Source organism: Delphinus delphis, chromosome 6 (assembly GCF_949987515.2).
Source record: "Delphinus delphis chromosome 6, mDelDel1.2, whole genome shotgun sequence".
NCBI classification, from domain to species: Eukaryota; Metazoa; Chordata; class Mammalia; order Artiodactyla; family Delphinidae; genus Delphinus; species Delphinus delphis.
The window spans coordinates 69535157-69555236 of record NC_082688.1 but is presented as its reverse complement, the minus strand read 5'-3'; the positions used below and the strand labels follow the sequence as shown (position 1 = coordinate 69555236).

The window sequence follows — 20080 nt, the reverse complement described above, 5'->3', positions numbered from 1 at the left end:
AAATGAAGCAACTGACAAAGGATTAATCTCCAAAATTTACAAGCAGCTCATGCAGCTCAATAACAAAAAAACAAACAACCCAATCCAAAAATGGGCAGAAGACCTAAATAGACATTTCTCCAAAGAAGATATACAGACTGCCAACAAACACATGAAAGAATGCTCAACATCATTAATCATTAGAGAAATGCAAATCAAAACTACAATGAGATATCATCTCACACCAGTCAGAATGGCCATCATCAATAAATCTAGAAACAATAAATGCTGGAGAGGGTGTGGAGAAAAGGGAACCCTCTTGCACTGCTGGTGGGAATGTGAATTGGTTCAGCCACTATGGAGAACAGTATGGAGGTTCCTTAAAAAACTACAAATAGAACTACCATATGACCCAGCAATCCCACTACTGGGCATATACCCTGAGAAAACCGAAATTCAAAAAGAGTCATGTACCAAAATGTTCATCGCAGCTCTATTTACAATAGCCCGGAGATGGAAACAACCTAAGTGCCCATCACCGGATGAATGGATAAAGAAGATGTGGCACATATATACAATGGAATATTACTCAGCCATAAAAAGAAACGAAATTGAGCTATTTGTAATGAGGTGGATAGACCTAGAGTCTGTCATACACAGTGAAGTAAGTCAGAAAGAAAAAGACAAATACAGTATGCTAACACATATATATGGAACTTAAGAAAAAAAAATGTCATGAAGAACCTAGGGGTAAGGCAGGAATAAAGACGCAGACCTCCTAGAGAACGGACTGAGGTTATGGGGAGGGGGAAGGGTGAGCTGTGACGGGGCGAGAGAGAGTCATGGACATATACACACTAACAAACGTAGTAAGGTAGATAGCTAGTGGTAAGCAGCCGCATGGCACGGGGATATTGGCTCGGTGCTCTGTGACAGCCTGGAGGGGTGGGATAGGGAGGGTGGGAGGGAGGGAGACGCAAGAGGGAAGAGATATGGGAACATATGTATATGTATAACTGATTCACTTTGTTATAAAGCAGAAACTAACACACCATTGTAAAGTAATTATACCCCAATAAAGATGTTAAAAAAATAATAAAATAAAAAAAAAAAAAAAAAAAAAAACTAATATGAAAAGACAACCCTCAGGGGGCTTCCCTGGTGGCGCAGTGGTTGAGAGTCCGCCTGCCGATGCAGGGGACGCGGGTTCGTGCCCTGGTCCGGGAAGATCCCACATGCCGCAGAGCGGCTAGTCCCGTGAGCCATGGCCGCTGAGCCTGCGCATCTGGAGCCTGTGCTCCACAACGGGAGAGGCCACAACAGTGAGAGGCCCGCGTACCGAAAAAAAAAAAAAAAAAGACAACCCTCAGAATGGGAGAAAATATTTGCAAATGAAGCAACTGACAAAGGATTAATCTCCAAAATTTACAAGCAGCTCATGCAGCTCAATATCAAAAAACAAACAACCCAATCCAAAATTGGGCAGAAGACCTAAATAGACATTTCTCCAAAGAAGATATACAGATTGCCAACAGACACATGAAAGAATGCTCAACATCATTAATCATTAGAGAAATGCAAGTCAAAACTACAATGAGATATCATCTCACACCAGTCAGAATGGCCATCATCAAAAAATCTACAAACAATAAATGCTGGAGAGGGTGTGGAGAACAGGGAACCCTCTTGCACTGTTGGTGGGAATGTAAATTGATACAGCCACTATGGAACAGTATGGACATTCCCTAAAAAACTAGAAATAGAACTACCATACGACCCAGCAACCCCACTACTGGGCATACACCCTGAGAAAACCATAATTCAAACAGAGTCGTGTACAAAAATGTTCATTGCAGCTTTATTTACAATAGCCAGGATATGGAAGCAAGCTAAGTGTCCATCATCGGATGAATGGATAAAGATGTGGCACATATATACAATGGAATATTACTCAGCCATAAAAAGGAACGAAACTGAGGTATTTGTAGTGAGGTGGATGGACCTAGAGTCTTTCATACATAGTGAAGTAAGTCAGAAAGAGAAAAACAAATACCGTATGCTAACACATATATATGGAATCTACAAAAAAAGGTCATGAAGAACCTAAGGGCAAGATGGGAATACAGATGCAGACCTACTAGAGAATGGACTTGAGGATACGGGGTGGGGAAGGGTAAGCTGGGACAAAGTGAGAGAGTTGCATGGACATATATACACTACTAAACGTAAAATAGCTAGTGGAAAGCAGCCGCATAGCACAGGGAGATCAGCTCGGTGCTTTGTGACCACCTAGAGGGGTGCGATAGGGAGGGTGGGAGGGAGGGAGATGCAAGAGGGAAGAGATATGGGGACATATGTATAACTGATTCACTTTATTATAAAGCAGAAACTAACACATCATTGTAAAGCAATTATACTCCAATAAATGTTTAAAAAAAACTAATAAAAATTTTCAGGTACACTAAATATTAACAATAAGACATCTGGTAGTACTTCTTTGTCTAAAGAGGACTGACAAAGAAATCGTGAATGCAGGTGAACAATATAGATTTTCATTAACTTAAAAGAACAACAGTTATCTATAATGTTGACTAAAACAGGCTTAACAAAAATGGGGCCAGGATTTGATCTGGAGAGGGAGTGTGGAAACAAACCTAGAGACACTTAAAAGTAGGACCAGTTTTGCTAGAAGGAATTTATCACTCACCAGACCAGAAGCAGAAGACTGGAAAAGATAAAGCCTTAAAGAGTCCTTCAACTCTACACCTCTATGAAGAATCTAGTCAAGAGTTGAGAGGCTTGGTAGTGGTTAATTATCACCAAAAGACAATGAACACCATCCCCGGTATCCATGTTATTAAGAAGACAATGATAACCATTTTGACTGGTGTGAGGTGGTATTTCATTGGAGAGGCTGTGGAGAGAAGGGGACCCTCCCCTACACTGTTGGTGGGAAGGTAAATTGGTGCAGCCACTATGGAGAGCAGTATGGAGGTTCCTTAAAAAACTAAAAATAGGGCTTCCCTGGTGGCACAGTGGTTGAGAGTCCACCTGCCGATGCAGGGGACACGGGTTCGTGCCCCGGTCCAGGAAGATCCCACGTGCTGCGGAGCAGCTGGGCCCGTGAGCCATGGCCACTGAGCCTGTGCGTCCGGAGTCTGTGCTCCGCAAAGGGAGAGGCCACAACAGTGAGAGGCCCGCGTACCACAAAAAAAAAAAAAAAAAAAAACTAAAAATAGCACTACCATATGACACTTCAATTCAATCCCACTCCTGGGCACATATCCAGAGAAAAACATGGTCCGAAGGGATACATGCAACCCAATGTTCATTGCACCACTGCTTACAGTAGCCAAGACATGGATGCAACCTAAATGTCCATCGACAGAGAAATGGATTAAGATGTGACACATATATACAGTGGAATATTACTCAGCCATTATAAAGAATGAAATAATGCCATTTGCAGCAACATGGACAGACCTAGAGATTGTCAAACTGAGTGAAGTAATTCAGGCAGAGAAAGAGAAATATCGTATGACATTGCTTATGTGTGGAATCTAAAAAGAAATGATACAAATGAACTTATACAAAACAGAAACAGACTCACAGATTTAGAGAACGAATTTATGGTTACTAGCAGGGAAAGGTGAAGGGAAGGGATAGTTAGGGAGTTTGGGATTGACATGTACACCTGCTATATTTAAAATGGATAACCAACAAGGACCTACTGTATAGCACAAGAAACTCTGCTCGATATTATGTAATAACCTAAATGGGAAAAGAATTTGAAAAAAGAATAGATATATGTATATGTATAACTGAATCACTTTGCTGTACACCTGAAACTATCACAACATTGTTAATCGACTATACTCCAATATAAAATAAAAAGTTAAAAAAAAGACAACGATAGAAGCCCAAGATCTAATTCCTTTTAACTTCCAACCAAAAGCTTTTACGAAACCAGTTTACTTCAACTTACTATTGATTTACTGTTTCCCTGTAAATCTGAAATGCTGTTATTAACTCCAAGTTCAGCACAAAGATGATAAATCACTGTTCAGCTAAAAAAAAACTCAAAAAAACGAAGTGGAGGCAATAGAGTATAGGCAAATCTAAACTCTATTTGTCAAACAGACAAAATCTGAATCTCAATCCTACCATCCACTACCTGTTCAATGAGGGGAAGTTAATTAACCTCCCTAATTTCAATTTCTTCACTTGTAAAATGAGTATTATAAGATTATCATCAAGGAAATGCAAATCAAAACCACAACAAAATAGCACTTCACACCCACTAGCATGGTTATAATAAAAAAGACAGGCAATAACAAGTGTTGGCAAGGATGTAGAGAAACTGGCACCTTCATACACTGCTAGTGGTAATGTAAAACGGTGCAGTTGCTTTGGAAAAGTCTGGCAGCTCCTCAAATGATCAAACATGGAGTTACCATATGGCCTAGCAATTCCACTCCTAGGTATCTACCCAAGAAAAATGAAAACCTATGTCCACACAAAAACTTGTATAGGAGTGTTCATAACAGCATTATTCACAATAGCCAAAAGATTAAAATAACCCAAATGTTCAACGGATGAATGAAAAAATAAAATTGGTATCTCCATACAATGGAATATTATTTGGGAGTAGTTTCTTTTTGGAGTAATAAAAGGGTTCTAAAATTGATTGTGTTGTTGTGTACACAACTCTGCAAATATACTAAAAGCCATTGAGTTGTGTACTTTAAATGAGTAAAGCGTATGTACGAGAATTTTATCTCAATAAATCTATTTTTAAAAATAACCAGGGCTTCCCTGGTGGCGCAGTGGTTGAGAGTCCGCCTGCCGATGCGGGGTACACGGGTTCGTGCCCTGGTCTGGGAAGATCCCAAGTGCCGCGGAGCGGCTGGGCCTGTGAGCCATGGCCGCTGAGCCTGCGCGTCCGGAGCCTGTGCTCCACAACGGGAGAGGCCACAGCAGTGAGAGGCCCGCGTACAGAAAAAAAATTAAAAAAAAAAAAAATAACCAGCCTCCCACTGCATGACCCTTGGCAAGTTACCTATCTTCTCTACGCCTCAGTTAACTCTTGGATAAAATTAGACCATTAATATTAGCTACCTCAAAGAGTTTGAGATAAAATCAAATGACTTAATATATGGCAAAGCACTTAAAATGGAGCCTGAACGTAAGACATGCTTAATAAACAGCACCATGAAGCAGGGGCTTTGTTGCCCATCTGGCCAAGGGCCGGAGAGCTTCAACCATTAGTCCAAGGCCACACAGCTGGAAATGGCAAAACAAAACTATTTCAAAGTTACTGTGAGAAATGAGTTGACCCATATAACTTCTTACACAGAGCATGTGCTCAATAAATGTTAACTTTAGCTATAAATAGGACAACAATCTATTACAAATTTTGATTTTTTTAAGAGACAAATATTCAAAATGCTTTCTGCTTATTATATACTACTTCAAAGCAACTGTGAATGAAACCTACTAGGCACTGCTTTATTCCAAGGTAATAAAGTTCACAGTACTTTATTTAAGTTTGAATAAAGTACATTATCAAAAAGTACCAGTGAATAAATGTATGACGAATCCTAGCTCAGTCACACTGTCTCTAAATCTTTCTGTTGACTAAAACATTTCTCCAGAGCTGAATCTTGCCCTACTATATAATTGCAGGAATTTAGCTTTTAAGTCTCTTTCCCACTTTATTTCACCCAACCATGGCTCCCAAGAGCACGCAAGAGACCCCAGCGGTTGGCTTCCTGTGTCCCAGCTCTGGCCTATGGCACTCCCAGCACACTTCACCAGCTAGCAGGCCATAACTGCAATCTTTCCAACAAGCTGTGATATCAGCCTTGAGCGGGGAGATCCATTTAGTTCCATCCTTGCGTACTCTCCCTCAGCCCTAGAAGTAGTAACTGTTCCCTACATTGGTTATTGAGATATTCCTTAGAGCCTCATTTACAGCTTTCAATAATTAAACACCTTTTACTAGTTAACCATTTTTCGTATTAAGTTTTTCTTTGTTCAAATTATCAGTGTGGTTTCTCTCTCCTAACTAGACCCTGACTCATACACTGGCGCTTTCTCCACCCTCCCCCCAACAATCTTTGGGGTAGGGGGCAGCAAGCTTTTAAGGACTTTAGAGTTTACAACCAGTGTTTGATATTTTCACCTAGGAGAACACAAATAGGTGGTTTTAAATATCACATTTAACAGCTACAAAGGGATCCTGTTTTTCATACACCATAAATAAATAAATAAATAAATAAAAGCTTATTAGATTATGTTAATCTTTTATTTGAAAGAGATGAATGGCTGGCTTGATATCTTTTTTAATTCTTAGAAATTGGGACAAGTTAAAATATGTTTTATTTCTTGGTTATCAACATTTCAGAAATGGATAGGTAATAGAGAACTACATGGTACAGTATATTTACCCTTTGTTTCATTTATCAGAAGAATTGTACTTCTGAAGAAACGCTTTATTTCTAAACCAAACACTCTTAAGTCGGAGTCACCAATTCAAAAATAAATAATAAAAATATAAACAACAAAACTCTGTGATTTCAAACAAAGTCTTTCTGTAATAAATCAAGACAGTAAAATGATCTTTTGTATTTGTATCAGAAGCACACATTCCTCATTGAACAGAAATTTCTTGAATGTCTACTATGCGGCCAACAATAGGTCAAGTGTGGAGGATGCAAAGACAAATAAGCTAGGGTGTTACCTATTTCTTTAAGTATGTGGAAAATAGAGTATTCAGTTTAACAACTGCTATTTTTAATTTTCCCATCTATAATCAGCTGAAAAAGATAATGCAGAAACACCTAGGGTGGAAAAAATACCAAAAGTTCAACAATTGTTGCCATTTAAATATTAACATGCTTAGAGAATAAAGGCAAAGTGTGAAAAGAGCCAAGATTCCTTCCCTCAGTGAGCTCACAGCATAGTCGAATGTACAAATATGTACCCCCTAAATTAAGACACAACACAACTGAGTAATGCTAAAAGTACTTGGATGCAAAGGAAAGAGAGTAATGAATTCTGACTCAGGGAGGCTGAGAACACTTGGCTGGGTCTTGAAGAATGAGTAGATCAGGCAAAGGAGATAAAAGATCATCCTGTGCAAAAGCAAAGATTCAGGAAGAGACTCGGAGGGTTTGGGGCAAGTTAAATTTACAGGTATGTTTGGAATCTAGAGTCTGGACGGGTGCAGAAGAAAAGCCAACAGTAAACTGTGGCTTAAATTATTTTAAAGGGTGATCATATATCCACTCAAAGGCTCAAGAAAGCAGCACACTAGCATCAGGAGGCATTTACCCCCTAATAGCATTCCTTCCTCCTCCCTCTTCACCAGCTGCTGAAGAGAAAAATCCAGCTATTAGTGCTGATGAATAAGATTCACTCACACCTGAACAAGTAGTAAGCTGAGTACTTACACATTCGATTTAGGGTGATCCTCAGTACATATCACTCATGATTTAAAGGAACAGAACTCTCAGAAATAGTGCCCTGTCCCTACCCCCATTCAGAATCCAAGTATTGTTCTCTATGGGCAAACCAAGAGGGAAGGTAAAAGGCTATTAGAAATTTTCGGCCACAGTGCGTAGTCCTGTCAGAGCAGATGCAAGAACTTCCTTCTCTTAATGCAAATCAATTACCTATTTCAAGTTTTAAAGATATGTCAAACAATTAGGATTGAGGAAACTGTAGCATACATTCAATTTGCCTGTAGGCTACTTTCTGCTGTATGATCAAACAAGGAACAGGACCAGCAATCCCTAACAATGGCTGGATTTTTGCTGCCAGAACATTTAATCATACATTATTAGAGGAATCTCTGCTTTTGCAGACAGAACAACTGAGGCACTAGCTTGCATTTATGTAATGCCTCCCTCTCTGGCGACTTAAGATGCTTCACCAGTTTTATCTTCTTTAATCCTCATTCAATCCCCATAAAAGTCATAGCTGGGAATAATACTACATTTTACCGAAGGCAAAACTCAAGTACCAAAAAAGAGAAAGTCTGACGAATATAGGCCTAGAACCCAGCCACTAACCAGACACTGACAATACTTCTACATTATTCTAACAGGAACCGTGAGACTGACAAAGCAGAGTGGGGTAAGAGGCCCTCAGGCAGGGATAGGAATGGAGTGTGACAGCAGAGTAGGGCCACATACAGGAGGCATCAAAAGCCTCTTAGTTCTTACAGATCCCAGAACTTCCAGGCAATTGAGATTCCCCACCATGGATTGTGGCAGGTCTAGCAATAAGCCGCACTAACTGACAGTGATGACAAAAAAGGGCTCCATGCTCAGAAATGTTGGAGAAGCACTAGGTTAAATAGAACTAGCTCCTTTTCTGCAGGATTCCTCAGGACCTTTAACTACTAATGTACACTGGCAACTCAACAAGCAACAAAGATTACACAGCATTTCCAAAACTTATTTCACAGCCGGACTACCGCCCCCTCACAGTCCAGAAGAATATACTAACATCTACACCAGTGCCTGACAGAACGGTAAAGTTCAATGACAGAATTTAAACCCAGACAGATACATCATTAGGAGGTGAGATTATCGGCAGTGACTTAAACCCCACATTACCAATTAACCTTTATGTAAGAGAAACAAGGACGAACTCATTACCTTTTGGTGGTCGTCTCTGTAGCACTCCTGCTGTACCATTTCTAAAAGGTTTAGAGCCAACTGCTGCCTAGAGGGTCCTTCTTCGTCTGGGGATATACAGTCTTTCAAGGCAGTAGAAGATAATATCTGCAGAACTGGCATCACTAGCAGCAAGGAGGACTTTGGGATTTTCTGACTCTCAGCAGAAGAGAGAAGCTTCAGAGCTAGTTATCAAAACAACAATTTACAGTTTTAAAATTAATACTACAGTCAGGGCTTCCCTGGTGGCGCAGTGGTTGAGAGTCCGCCTGCCAATGCAGGGGACACCGGTTCGTGCTGCGGTCCGGGAGAATCCCAAATGCCGCGGAGCGTTTGGGCCCGTGAGCCATGGCGGCTGAGCCTGCGCATCAGGAGCCTGTGCTCCGCAACGGGAGAGGCCACAACAGTGAGAGGCCCGCGTACCGCAAAAAAAAAAAAAAAAAAAAAAAAAAAAAATTAATACTACAGTCAAATAAAATGCTATTTTGTTTAAGAGTAATATGCAAAAAGTTTTCTTGCCCCTTTACAACTGGGTCAGACACATAACTAAGATGATAAACCTTATCCTTTTAGAAATAAAAAGAATGAAACAATTAACTCTTAGCTAAAATAAGCTGTTAATGTATATAATTGAAAACTTGATGATACTTTTAGAGATAATGCATATCATATGTCAAAAAGTCAAATCAGCTCTTTTTTAGGTCAATGTGAATTCCTTTAAAATTCAACTTTTGCCTTTATGTCCTGTCAGATCCTCTGCCCTCCACAGAACCAAGAGACCACAGAGCTCCTGATCTATGGATAACAAGATCAACATGTGTGCTTCTCTTACAAACCCAGCTGAGAATTGTATCAAGAGATGCAGAAGTAAACAAGGTGAAGCAGGGCTGTCCTTCAGCTGTAACTGCTAAGAAGCAAATCAGCAAAGTCTCAAAGTCCATAACCAGCGTAACAATCCAACGCATTTTTATAGTATTGTTTTTAACATGGAAACTCAACTTACACATCAGAAATATACACACATGTACACTCACTTACTTACATGTATAGTCTCCCCTAGACTACAAGCAGAATGAATTAAAGAATAAATATACTTTCTTTTCAGTTACTGAATGAACGCTGATTTACTGAAAGATGTTATTTGTAGGCTACAGAGCAAGATTATTAAAGTAATCAACTAACTTCCCCACTACACTAAAAAAATTCAAATTCAAAAAATTTTTTTAAAAATTAAAATTTTTTTGATTTTTATTTTTTGCCGGTGCCATGCAGCATACGGGATCTTAGTTCCCTGACCAAGGGTGGAAACCGCACTCCCTGCAGTAGAAGCATGAAGTCTTAACCACTGGACCACCAGGGAAGTCCAATATTATATTTTAAATCACTTGGAAGTCAAACCTGAACATGGAATGAAATACAAACCCCTGCTGCTCTGACACAACTAATTTACATTTTTTGCCTAAATGTTAGTCTTAATCCATAATTGTCAGTTATTATGAAAATCCATTATCTTTAACAAAACATGAAATTCATATAATACAAACATTTCTATATTCTTTACTATGGATCTTCCAGGCATTTTTATAAATTGCTATTTACAATCAAGGCCAGTGTTAATAATTAAGAAGCATAACATTGTATCAGTGCTGTGCATTTTTAAAATTTGAAATAACAAATATTCTCTTGGCTATTGTATTTCTTTGAACACTCTTTCCCAATCTACTAAACAATAGTTTTTCATTACTTTTCAACATGACATACTGGCTCAATAGTTTTCAATATGGTTTATTCAATCTATCTAAAGTAACTTCAAATCAGAGACACTGGTTTACAAAAGAAAAAGTCTTCTATCCAACAAATAATAAAAGTATTGGAGTGTTTGAACCTGTATCAGCCTATCATACATGAGCCACAATAAAGGACTATAGCTTCAGAATTAGGAATGTGGTTTCTCTGTGGCTTTGAATTTTTTTTTTTTTTTTTTTGGTCAAAAAACAAAATCCATTTAAATGAAATATCCAGAAGAGACATATTTAGAGACAGAAAGCACATTAGTGTTTTGGGGGGCTGAGGGTGGGAATGAGGATTAACTGTAAATGGGCACAAGAAATTTGGAGGAGGGGGGTTGATGCAAATGTTCTAAAACTAGACTGTGGTGCTGGTTGCACAACTCTAAATTTACTTTAAAAAGCACGTTATTGTACACTTAAAAATGGTGAACTATGGGCTTCCCTGGTGGCGCAGTGGTTGCGAGTCCGTCTGCCGATGCAGGGGACACGGGTTCGTGCCCCGGTCCGGGAGGATCCCACATGCCGCGGAGCGGCTGGGCCCGTGAGCCATGGTCGCTGAGCCTGCGCGTCCGGAGCCTGTGCTCCGCAATGGGAGAAGCCACCACAGTGGGGCCCACGTACTGCAAAAATAATAATAACAAAACTATGGCTGTCAGAAGTAACTGGACTGGAAAATTATACCTATAGGAGAATGTCATGCGTACTGCTGTAAGGGAAAAAAAGGCAAAAGCAGTTCAGAAAGGGCCTAGGGAGGAGGGTACAAAGAGCATAGGGCCAATAAGCAAAAGCAGGGTAGGAATCAAAGCCCTTAAAACAGCCAAGGGTCCCCTCCATGTGCTAAAGCCATTTCCAAGACAGACTGTACATGAAAGAGCAATTCACCCTCAAAATCATGATGAATTAAAATGCCCAGAAGAATGAGCTACACAATCGGTATCTACCTCAAGCACCTTTTAAAAATGAAAGTGGCAGTGTTTCAATATATCATGGCATCATAACATATACATCATAATTTAGACAAGATCCTACATTACTACATGGATTATGGTGGCCCAACTAAAGCAAGGCAACATTAATGTAAAAGCCGCATTTGAAAAGTGTGACTTGTTTGCCAATCTGCCAGACCTGGCACCTTGATTCTTTACCACATTATTCGTAAACAGAACATCTTTTGCCTCCCTTCAGCCCCATTCCTCACTTTTCTTTAAGTCAATACTGGAGAGTCAGAAGAATGTTATCTTTCATTTGTTCTAGGCAGGTTAATAGAATAATCATATATTAAGTCTCGTTCAATGTGGCACCAGTTTTGAATAGTACATGTATATAGAGTTTTAAAAACAAACGCAAATGCTAAACACTTATTTTCCTTCAAGGGTTTTATGCTATTGCTTCTGTTTGCTATACAAGTGTGAATAAGCTGGCATGCCCTTCAAAATATTTACCAATGTCACTGCTATATGATTTAGATCATAATCTCCTAACGAACAGCTGAGATACTTGGTAAATTATGGTATATGGAACCTTGCACAAAACACCTTTTTGGATAAGAAAAAGAAAGTTCTATTTGATAATGACTAAACAGAAAAATTCCAGAATGGACACTCAAAGTACACAGGACTTTTTTTCTACAGCACAGCAAGAAATGTAGTTCAAGTGACTCCTGCCAATACTCGTGTTATACTTACGTTTTACTCTTGTGAGTGTATTTTTATTTACCTAGACTTAAGATTGGCTTCTGCTGACTTGCTGGAGACTGTAGTAGTAGTAAAGCTATTCCAATTATGACTGGTTCAACAGGAAAATCCTAAAAAAAAGTAAAGAGTTGAAGAAGTTTCCAGAGCCAAGGCTTTATAACATGTATCCAGGAAGAGTAAATTTAACATGAAATATTATAAACCTATCGTACAAAATTATTTACAGTAAGCCTGCTGTATTAAAGGAAGAACTGTTGAAGGCCACAGCAGTCACATATAAATTCAAAATGTTATATCTGGCAAAAAAGCAATAAACTATAAACCAAATTAATTCAGAGGAAAAACTTGTAGTCTTCAAAACAGTCAATCTTTGCAAACCACTGAACACTACCTGAAATACTTAAGAGTATTTCATTTCTGGAAAGTAGCTCAATTGTCTGCTTACCTAATACAGACATGATTCATCTATACAACTTACATAATAAATTATACTTAACAAATTTTAATAAATCTTGTTATTATAATAAAAGAAACAGTACCAGAGAAGCAGAGATTATTTTTAAATTACAGTAATTTATTAAGTATATTTAAATATAGCAAAGCAATAATGATAGAAACTTAAAGTCATTAATTTTACCAAGTAAAATGAAATGAAAAAGAAAAAAGGGATATGTACATTAAGTTCTTATAAATAAAATGCAAGTGGCATAAGATAGTACTCGAAGTTTCTAAATAAAGGAAATTATAATGTATTACGGAACTAAAGAAGAAAGGCCCAGCACACTTTGCTAAAATTATTTCATTCTGAAATTTACAGAAGTGCCTGCAGAGCAGAAATACCTATGAATCATGAGGACAGGCAAAAAATTAAAATTAAAAAAAAACACAAAAATTAAAAAAAGAAAATGTGAGGTAGACTCGTGTTAAACACTAGAGAGAAAACAACTTAGTCTGACACACAGAAGTTACAATTTTGGAAATGCTATCAACTCTGGGACAAATTAATAAATGCATATCTACATCTTAGTTATACCATCTGAAAGTGAAATTAAACTGCAAAATCTTCTAATGTGCTCGTTTATGGACTTTTAACAACTAGCAAAAGAAGAAAATGTATGGATTTTTTTAATGGAATATATTCCAATTTGTGTCTTGGGGCCTATATGTGTTCACTGTTTTGAAATATAGTTGAGAATAATGAAGCAACAGTTATCTATTTGAGGACAACAAATGCATTTTGAAACCAATATATTTCCAGTATACACCATCACACCATTCTTTCCCAGTTTGCTCAATTGCATTTAAATTCTGCATGTTCATTTAAAAAAAAAAAAACCAACCAAATAAGCAAAACTCAGCAAGAAATTTACATTTCAAATTTACTAGCTACCAAGAGGATCAGAGACAAATCAAAGTATTACTTGTACTAACGCTATCATTGGAAAGCCTTTTTCACACAGGCTATCACTGGAAGGGCCACAAAGTAGCTTCTCAGGGTTCTGAAATGCACTAGAAGCATTTTAAAGGAATGCAACTTAAAGGTATGAAGGCATAAATGAAAATGACTTCCTCCAGGAAGAGTGAGACTGGCCTGTTCAGATCAGAGGGTGAAAGGAAAAGAACTAAGGATCAAGACACCAAAAATAAGGAAAAGTAATGGTAAATGATTAAACTAAATGATCTTAAATTGCTTACAATTCTGAGAGGTTACAAGTTTTTTGTGTGATTGACTGATTTTTAATGAACACCTGAGAATGGTATCTTTTAATGAGCCCTTTTAATAAAAGCCTGTGTTGGACATCTCATGTGCTACTTCAAATACTACAGCTATTGCCATAGTGACTCTTGCTTCCTGTCCCAGGCCACTGAGAGATCCAGAAGTACAAGGAAGTTAAAGCCCCATAGGCTTGACAAATTGGCAATAGAAGCCCAGGGACAAATGCTTCCCCCTTTATTCTGGATCCTTCTGGCAGGTTCTGAGACATATTCCATAATACTTCTCAGCATATTCTGTGATATCGAGCAACTGATTGCTTATAGCAGTGGCCAACTTGATAATACTTGCATTGTCTCTCTCATATTTCACTCTTCGTGTCTCTCTCCCACCTGCTTCCTGAGACCACACCTGCAAATGAACTCCTATTGCATAAGCCTTTGCATTTGTGGAAACCCAGGTTCTGCTTTTGCCTTTAGGGAAACTTAAGGTCTACTTCTGGGGGAACCAAGGCTAACTTAGAGCCTATCTGAAGAAGTAAAGAAATGCCTTTATACTGGACCACAGATGTCACAGGAGTCTTAATGACAGCAAGCCCTTGGAGTCCACACTACATCAGAGGTACATCAGAGGTATGTGAAGCAGACACAACAAAGATGGCAGCCCAGCTCACACAATCGCATGTCATGGCTTTTCTACCTACACTGTCCTCTGCTCAGAGTTGACTGATCCAAGCTGGGCCAATCAGATCATTTTTCCTAGGAATCTGACAACGTAAACTGAGATACACAGTGAAGGAAGGTGGGTGGGATTGAATCATCTGATAGCAATGTGTTAGGGAACAGGGGTCCCCAGCCTTACTAAAGCTGGGATGTATAGCGCTCTTTGCTTTGAGAGCTACCTAGTCTCCTTACAATCAGTATCATTTTCTGTTAAGAGTACATATTTCTTGGGACTTCCCTGGTGGCACAGTGGTTAAGAATCCACCTGCCAGTGCAAGGGACACGGGTTCCATCCCTGGTCCAGGAAGATCCCACATGCTGTGGAGCAACTAAGCCTGTGTGCCACAACTACTGAGCCCGCGTGCCATGACTACTGAAGCCCGCACTCCTAGAGCCCATGCTCTGCAACAAGAGAAGCCACTGCAATGAGAAGCCCGTGCACTGCAACGAAGTGTAACCCCCGCTCACTGCAACTAGAGAAAACCCACATGCAGCAACAAAGACCTAATGTAGCCAAAAAATAAAAAGTAAATAAATAAATAAATTTATAGAAAAAAATAGTACATATATTTGCTTGAAATGGAAAGCACCTTAAGTTATCCTTTAAATAAGCTAAATATAGTTCAACTAAGACCAAATACACTGAAACTAAAGTAGCCTAAGAAATACATCCATTTTCAGTGTACAATGAAATAAATCCAATATAAAAGCAGAAAAAGAACAAAGGGGAAAAGAAAAGTTAATGTAATATTTGAATTGAATATCTAGCTGATAAACTCAGTGATATAGGAATACAGGTATAGCCTCTAAATAAGATTGATTTATTCTACTTCATTTTGTTTCAAATTAAAGGGTATATAGACCTAAAGGATATATGTTTGCAAATTAATTTTCCTAGGCTTTTTTTTAACACCTCAGAAACACTGGGACAGAGTTGGGGGACAGGAAATTTCATAACACAAGTATTTTAACAGTTCTACATATTTTTTACTTACTTCTAAAATTGTTAAAATATTGGGCAGAAGGAAGACACAATATAAATATGACCTTCTCCCACAGATACCATTTCATTGCTCAAAATAAAAGTATTCTGTAATTCTACATTAAAATCAATAATATTTTTGGGACTTCCCTGGTGGTGCAGTGGTTAAGAATCCGCCTGCCAATGCAGGGGGCATGGGTTCAATCCCTGGTCCAGGAAGATCTCACATGCTGCAGAGGAACTAAGCTCATGCGCCACAACTACTGAGCCTGAGCTCTAGAGCCGGCGCACCGCAACTATTGAAGTCCACGTGCCTAGAGCCCATGCTCCCCAGCAAGAGAAGCCACCGCAATGCGAAGGCCTCACACCGCAACGAAGAGCAGCCCCTGCTCACCACAACTAGAGAAAGCCTTCACACAGCGACAAAGACCCAACACAGCCAAAAATAAAAATAAATAATATTTTTAAAGTTGGACTCAAGAGCCAACTTAAAAAGATTCCTACTGGCCAAAAACAGGACAATTTGAATTTTAATGCGGACATTATCTGTAAGAAATTGAATTGCATCAAATATGTTTAAATCTATAAGTTCACAATACTTTTAGAAATTAGTAAGTAAAGGGAAAGAGTCAAGCATTTATCCTAACTTTTCTATATAAACTCTACCACTGGATAACCAAATAGTAGATAGAAACAAATACTTTTTTAATAGAAGTATTCCAGCTAATAAATGAAGAAGAATGGATAGAATTAGAACATCATTTCTTTAACGCCTAATGAATTAATGGAGCTACGCACTGAGCATCAACAGCAACCAACATCATAAAAAGAAGAGCAACATATATTATGTGCTTCTTGATGAAAGAACACACCATTCCCTGTGGTCTTAGAAATGAAAAACAAAACAGAACAAAAACCTGAATCTGATCAAGCCTCTATAGCCAACTACCTATTAACTGGGAAACATGTCCAAGTGAGCCACAAGGTTCAATCAGCAGATTTCAAGATGTACAAAACTCCATAGCTCACATAATTCAGGTTTTTCCATATGTAAACAAACTGCCAGTAAGAAAAGAGGTAGGGAAAGGAATGGAAGGAGACCATCTTTAGTGTAAAAGATACCTAAAAGATAGATCACACATGCACACACCAAAACTGTATTATGATATGAACAGATACACACATAGGCAGTAAAACTATAGAGAAACGTAAAGAAGCCACTACTATAGAAGTCAGGATAGTCAGGGGAGAAAGGAGGTTGTGATTAGGACCGGGTTCCTGCAAAACTTCTGGGGTGGCCAGAAAAGTTCTGTTTCTTGCTCTGTTTGATGCTTACAAGGATGTTTGCCATACATGCAAAAAAAAAAAAAAAAAATTATGAAAATTATTTGAGGGTACTAGTTTAAAATACAGATGCTTGGGCCCCACACAGCCCTGCTAATTCAATACTTCTAGGGGTAGGCCCTAGGCATTTGCTTTTTTTTTTTAGAATCAATTTTATTTATTTATTTAGGTTTTGTTGGGTCTTCATTGCTGCGTACGGACTTTCTAGTTGCAGCAAGCAGGGCCTACTCTTCGTTGCAGTGAGCAGACTTCTCATTGCAGTGGTTTCTCTTGTTGCAGAGCACGGGCTCTAGCCGCGCGGGCCTCAGTAGTTACGGTGCACGGGCTTAATTACTCCGCGGCATGTGGGATCTTCCCGGACCAGGACTCAAACCAGTGTTCCCTGCATTGGCAGGAGGATTCTAAACCACTGCGCCACCAGGGAAGTCCTGCATTTTTAATGAAATCTGCCTAGTGATTTTTATGCACTCTAGTCTGAACAATTTGACTGGAATATAAACGTCACAGATCTCATCTGTTTCACCTAACTGCTACAGCAAAGTGTTTGCTGTAAAAAACTGTCTACTACTCACATAAATCTACACAAACACAAAGGAACATTATGGGATTTACCTGTTAAGTACATTACATTTACAGTTAAGACAGGCAATTCCAAGTAATTTAACTAATATTTTCTATATATTATTTATCTATAAATATTATATATCCATATTTTCTATATATTTTTGTATTATTAGTAAAATAATATATATCAATATATTATCTATTAGCGCTATATCTAATAGGTATAACTATATATAATTGATATAAATAAACATCTGAATAGGAATGACATTATTTTATTATATTAATTATATAATTTATAACATATATATTACCATACATTACATGTTACTATATATTACTATTATATCTAATAGATAATATGTGTATTATATTTTTAATATTACTATATATATTACTATTATACTAGATAATATATACAATATTAATATAACACAAATATATCATTATATAATATTATATATAAAGTCCCAACATCCATGAAACCATGCTAGTCACAAAACTGACAAAAGATTACTTGAACCTTCCTCGGCTCCCACCTCCTACCAAAATCTACACTCACTTTCTCTGTTTCCTCAGTTACCATTCACTCCCTTATTCCAATTTGGTTCCTATCACCATCACTCTGCTGAAACTGCTTCCTTTAACATGAACAATAAATTTCTACTTGCTGGATCCTAAGGGGACTTTCTATCCCGTACTTAAATCCTCTCCCCAGGACACTGTTGACCATTCCCCTTTTTGAGATATTCCTTCCCCTGATTTTCATGTCTGAGACAGATGACATGGGACCGAGTATCTCAAAAGGGGGAATGGTCATCTGTCTCTTCTGCTTGTTATACAATCCTTCTAGCTGTACTTTCTCAGACTTCTCTTTATCAGTACACTACAAATATTTACAGCCCCTGGAATTCTATCCCAAGCCCTGTCATGAAGTCCATCGTTAAAACTTCCACCCCAAAGTAGAAATCTATTTACAAGTCTCTACCTTTAGCCTAGGCTTCTATCCTGAATTCTAAAACCATATATCCATCTATGACCCATGCATACCTCAAACCAAGCATATCTAAAACTAAATTTATCATCTTCCCTTCAGCATCGGCTACCATTTCTCAAGTGAACGGCACCATCCAGTTGCCCAAAATAGAAAGCTGAGACTCTACCGAGGACCTTCTCCTTGACCATGTTATCAACCACAAAGCCCTAATGATTTAATGTCCTATATTTCTCTTTTCCTTCTCTAATTTCCCTAATTAGCCCCTGCCATGGACTGAGATCCCCCCCTTACCAAAATACATACGTTGAAACCCTAAGTGCCAACTGACTGTATTTGGGGTAAGGAAGTAATTAGTTAAATGAGATCATAAGGGTGGGGCCTTAAAACAAAAGGATTAGTGTTCTTATAAGAAGCAGCAATAGAGACCTCATCCTTGCTCTCTCTCTGCTTTGTGACGACACAGTGAGAGAGCAGCCTTCTTCAAGCCAGGAAGAGCGAGAGCCCTTACTAGGAATCAAATTGGCCAGCACCCTCATCTTGGACTTCCTAGTCTTCAGAACTGTGAGCAATAAATTTCTGTTGTTTAAGCCACTCAGTCTGTGATATTTTGTTAAGGCAGCCCTAGCAATCTAAGACATCCCTCCTCACTTCCTGCCCTATTAGTGTCGCTCTGCTCTAAACCCTCCTCCACGCTCCCACCAGAATGATCTTCCACACACAAAAACATGAGGGCACCTCTTTGCTGAAAGGTCTTCCATAGCATGCCACTGCCTAGAAGATAAGATGTAAGCTCATTTGTGTGGTATGGAAGACCCTTCACGGTAGGCCCAGCCTTATCTCTTACACCTTAATCCTTTGGCAACACTCAACACTTTTTTTCTGAACAAGCCATGCCTGCCTGCTCGCTCATGTTTCTGTGCCGAGGCACATGCTGTTCCAGCAGCTGGAATGCCTTCTCAGCCTCTGGTTTGTACCAAGCAAACTCCTACTCAGACTTCCTCAAATCTGAACTCATGCCCTACCTCCCTTAAATTGTGCTCCCATGGTACTTTAAATATACCCCCATACAAGCAATTTACCTTATTGTACTACTATTATTTATTTGCATGTTTGTAAGCCCCTTGAGGTCACAGAATGGCCTTTTCATCTAAGTACAAGTGGCCCTTGAATAACACATGGGTTTGAACTGCACAGGTCCACTTGTACATGGATTTTTGTCGATAGATATGTACTACAGTACTACACAATCAGCGGTTGGTTGAATCAACGGATGCAGAACTCCAGATAGGGAGAGCCGACTGTAAAGTTATATGTGTATTTTCCACTGAGTGGAGGATTGGCACCCCTAACTCCTAAGTTGTTCAAGGGTCAACTGAATTCTTCTATAGAGTGTGGCATATAAGTGTTCAATACTTGTGTTCTACATGAATAAATGAAAAAAATACCACAGTGGTAGACCCTTAACTGATGCTCCAAAGAGTATTTAATGACTCATTTTTATAATAAATGATAGTAGTACTATTGATGCATTACTAGTATGATCTAATAGTATTAGATCAAAACACCTTTGATATGCAAGAAAGTAAGAGAGCACACCCACTCTGCTACTA

The 20080-nt window shown here is 38.6% G+C and overlaps 1 protein-coding gene across 11 annotated transcripts in view; it reads right to left on the bottom strand.

Moving 5' to 3' along the window:
* Positions 1-20080, bottom strand: part of FOCAD (focadhesin) — a 313993-nt gene that overhangs the window by 206762 nt on the left and 87151 nt on the right. For 10 of the 11 annotated variants that reach the window (XR_009519883.1, XM_060014801.1, XM_060014800.1 and 7 more), the window contains 2 exons: positions 12170-12257; positions 8646-8848 (listed from right to left, as the gene is read on the bottom strand). Coding sequence is in view for 9 of the 11 variants with exons in the window: in XM_060014801.1 (XP_059870784.1) it covers positions 8646-8848; positions 12170-12257 (291 nt within the window). In the remaining 2 variants the exon portion in view is untranslated. Of the gene's footprint in view, positions 1-8645; positions 8849-12169; positions 12258-20080 lie in introns of those variants that run through there. The other variant, XM_060014805.1, reaches the window with a different exon arrangement.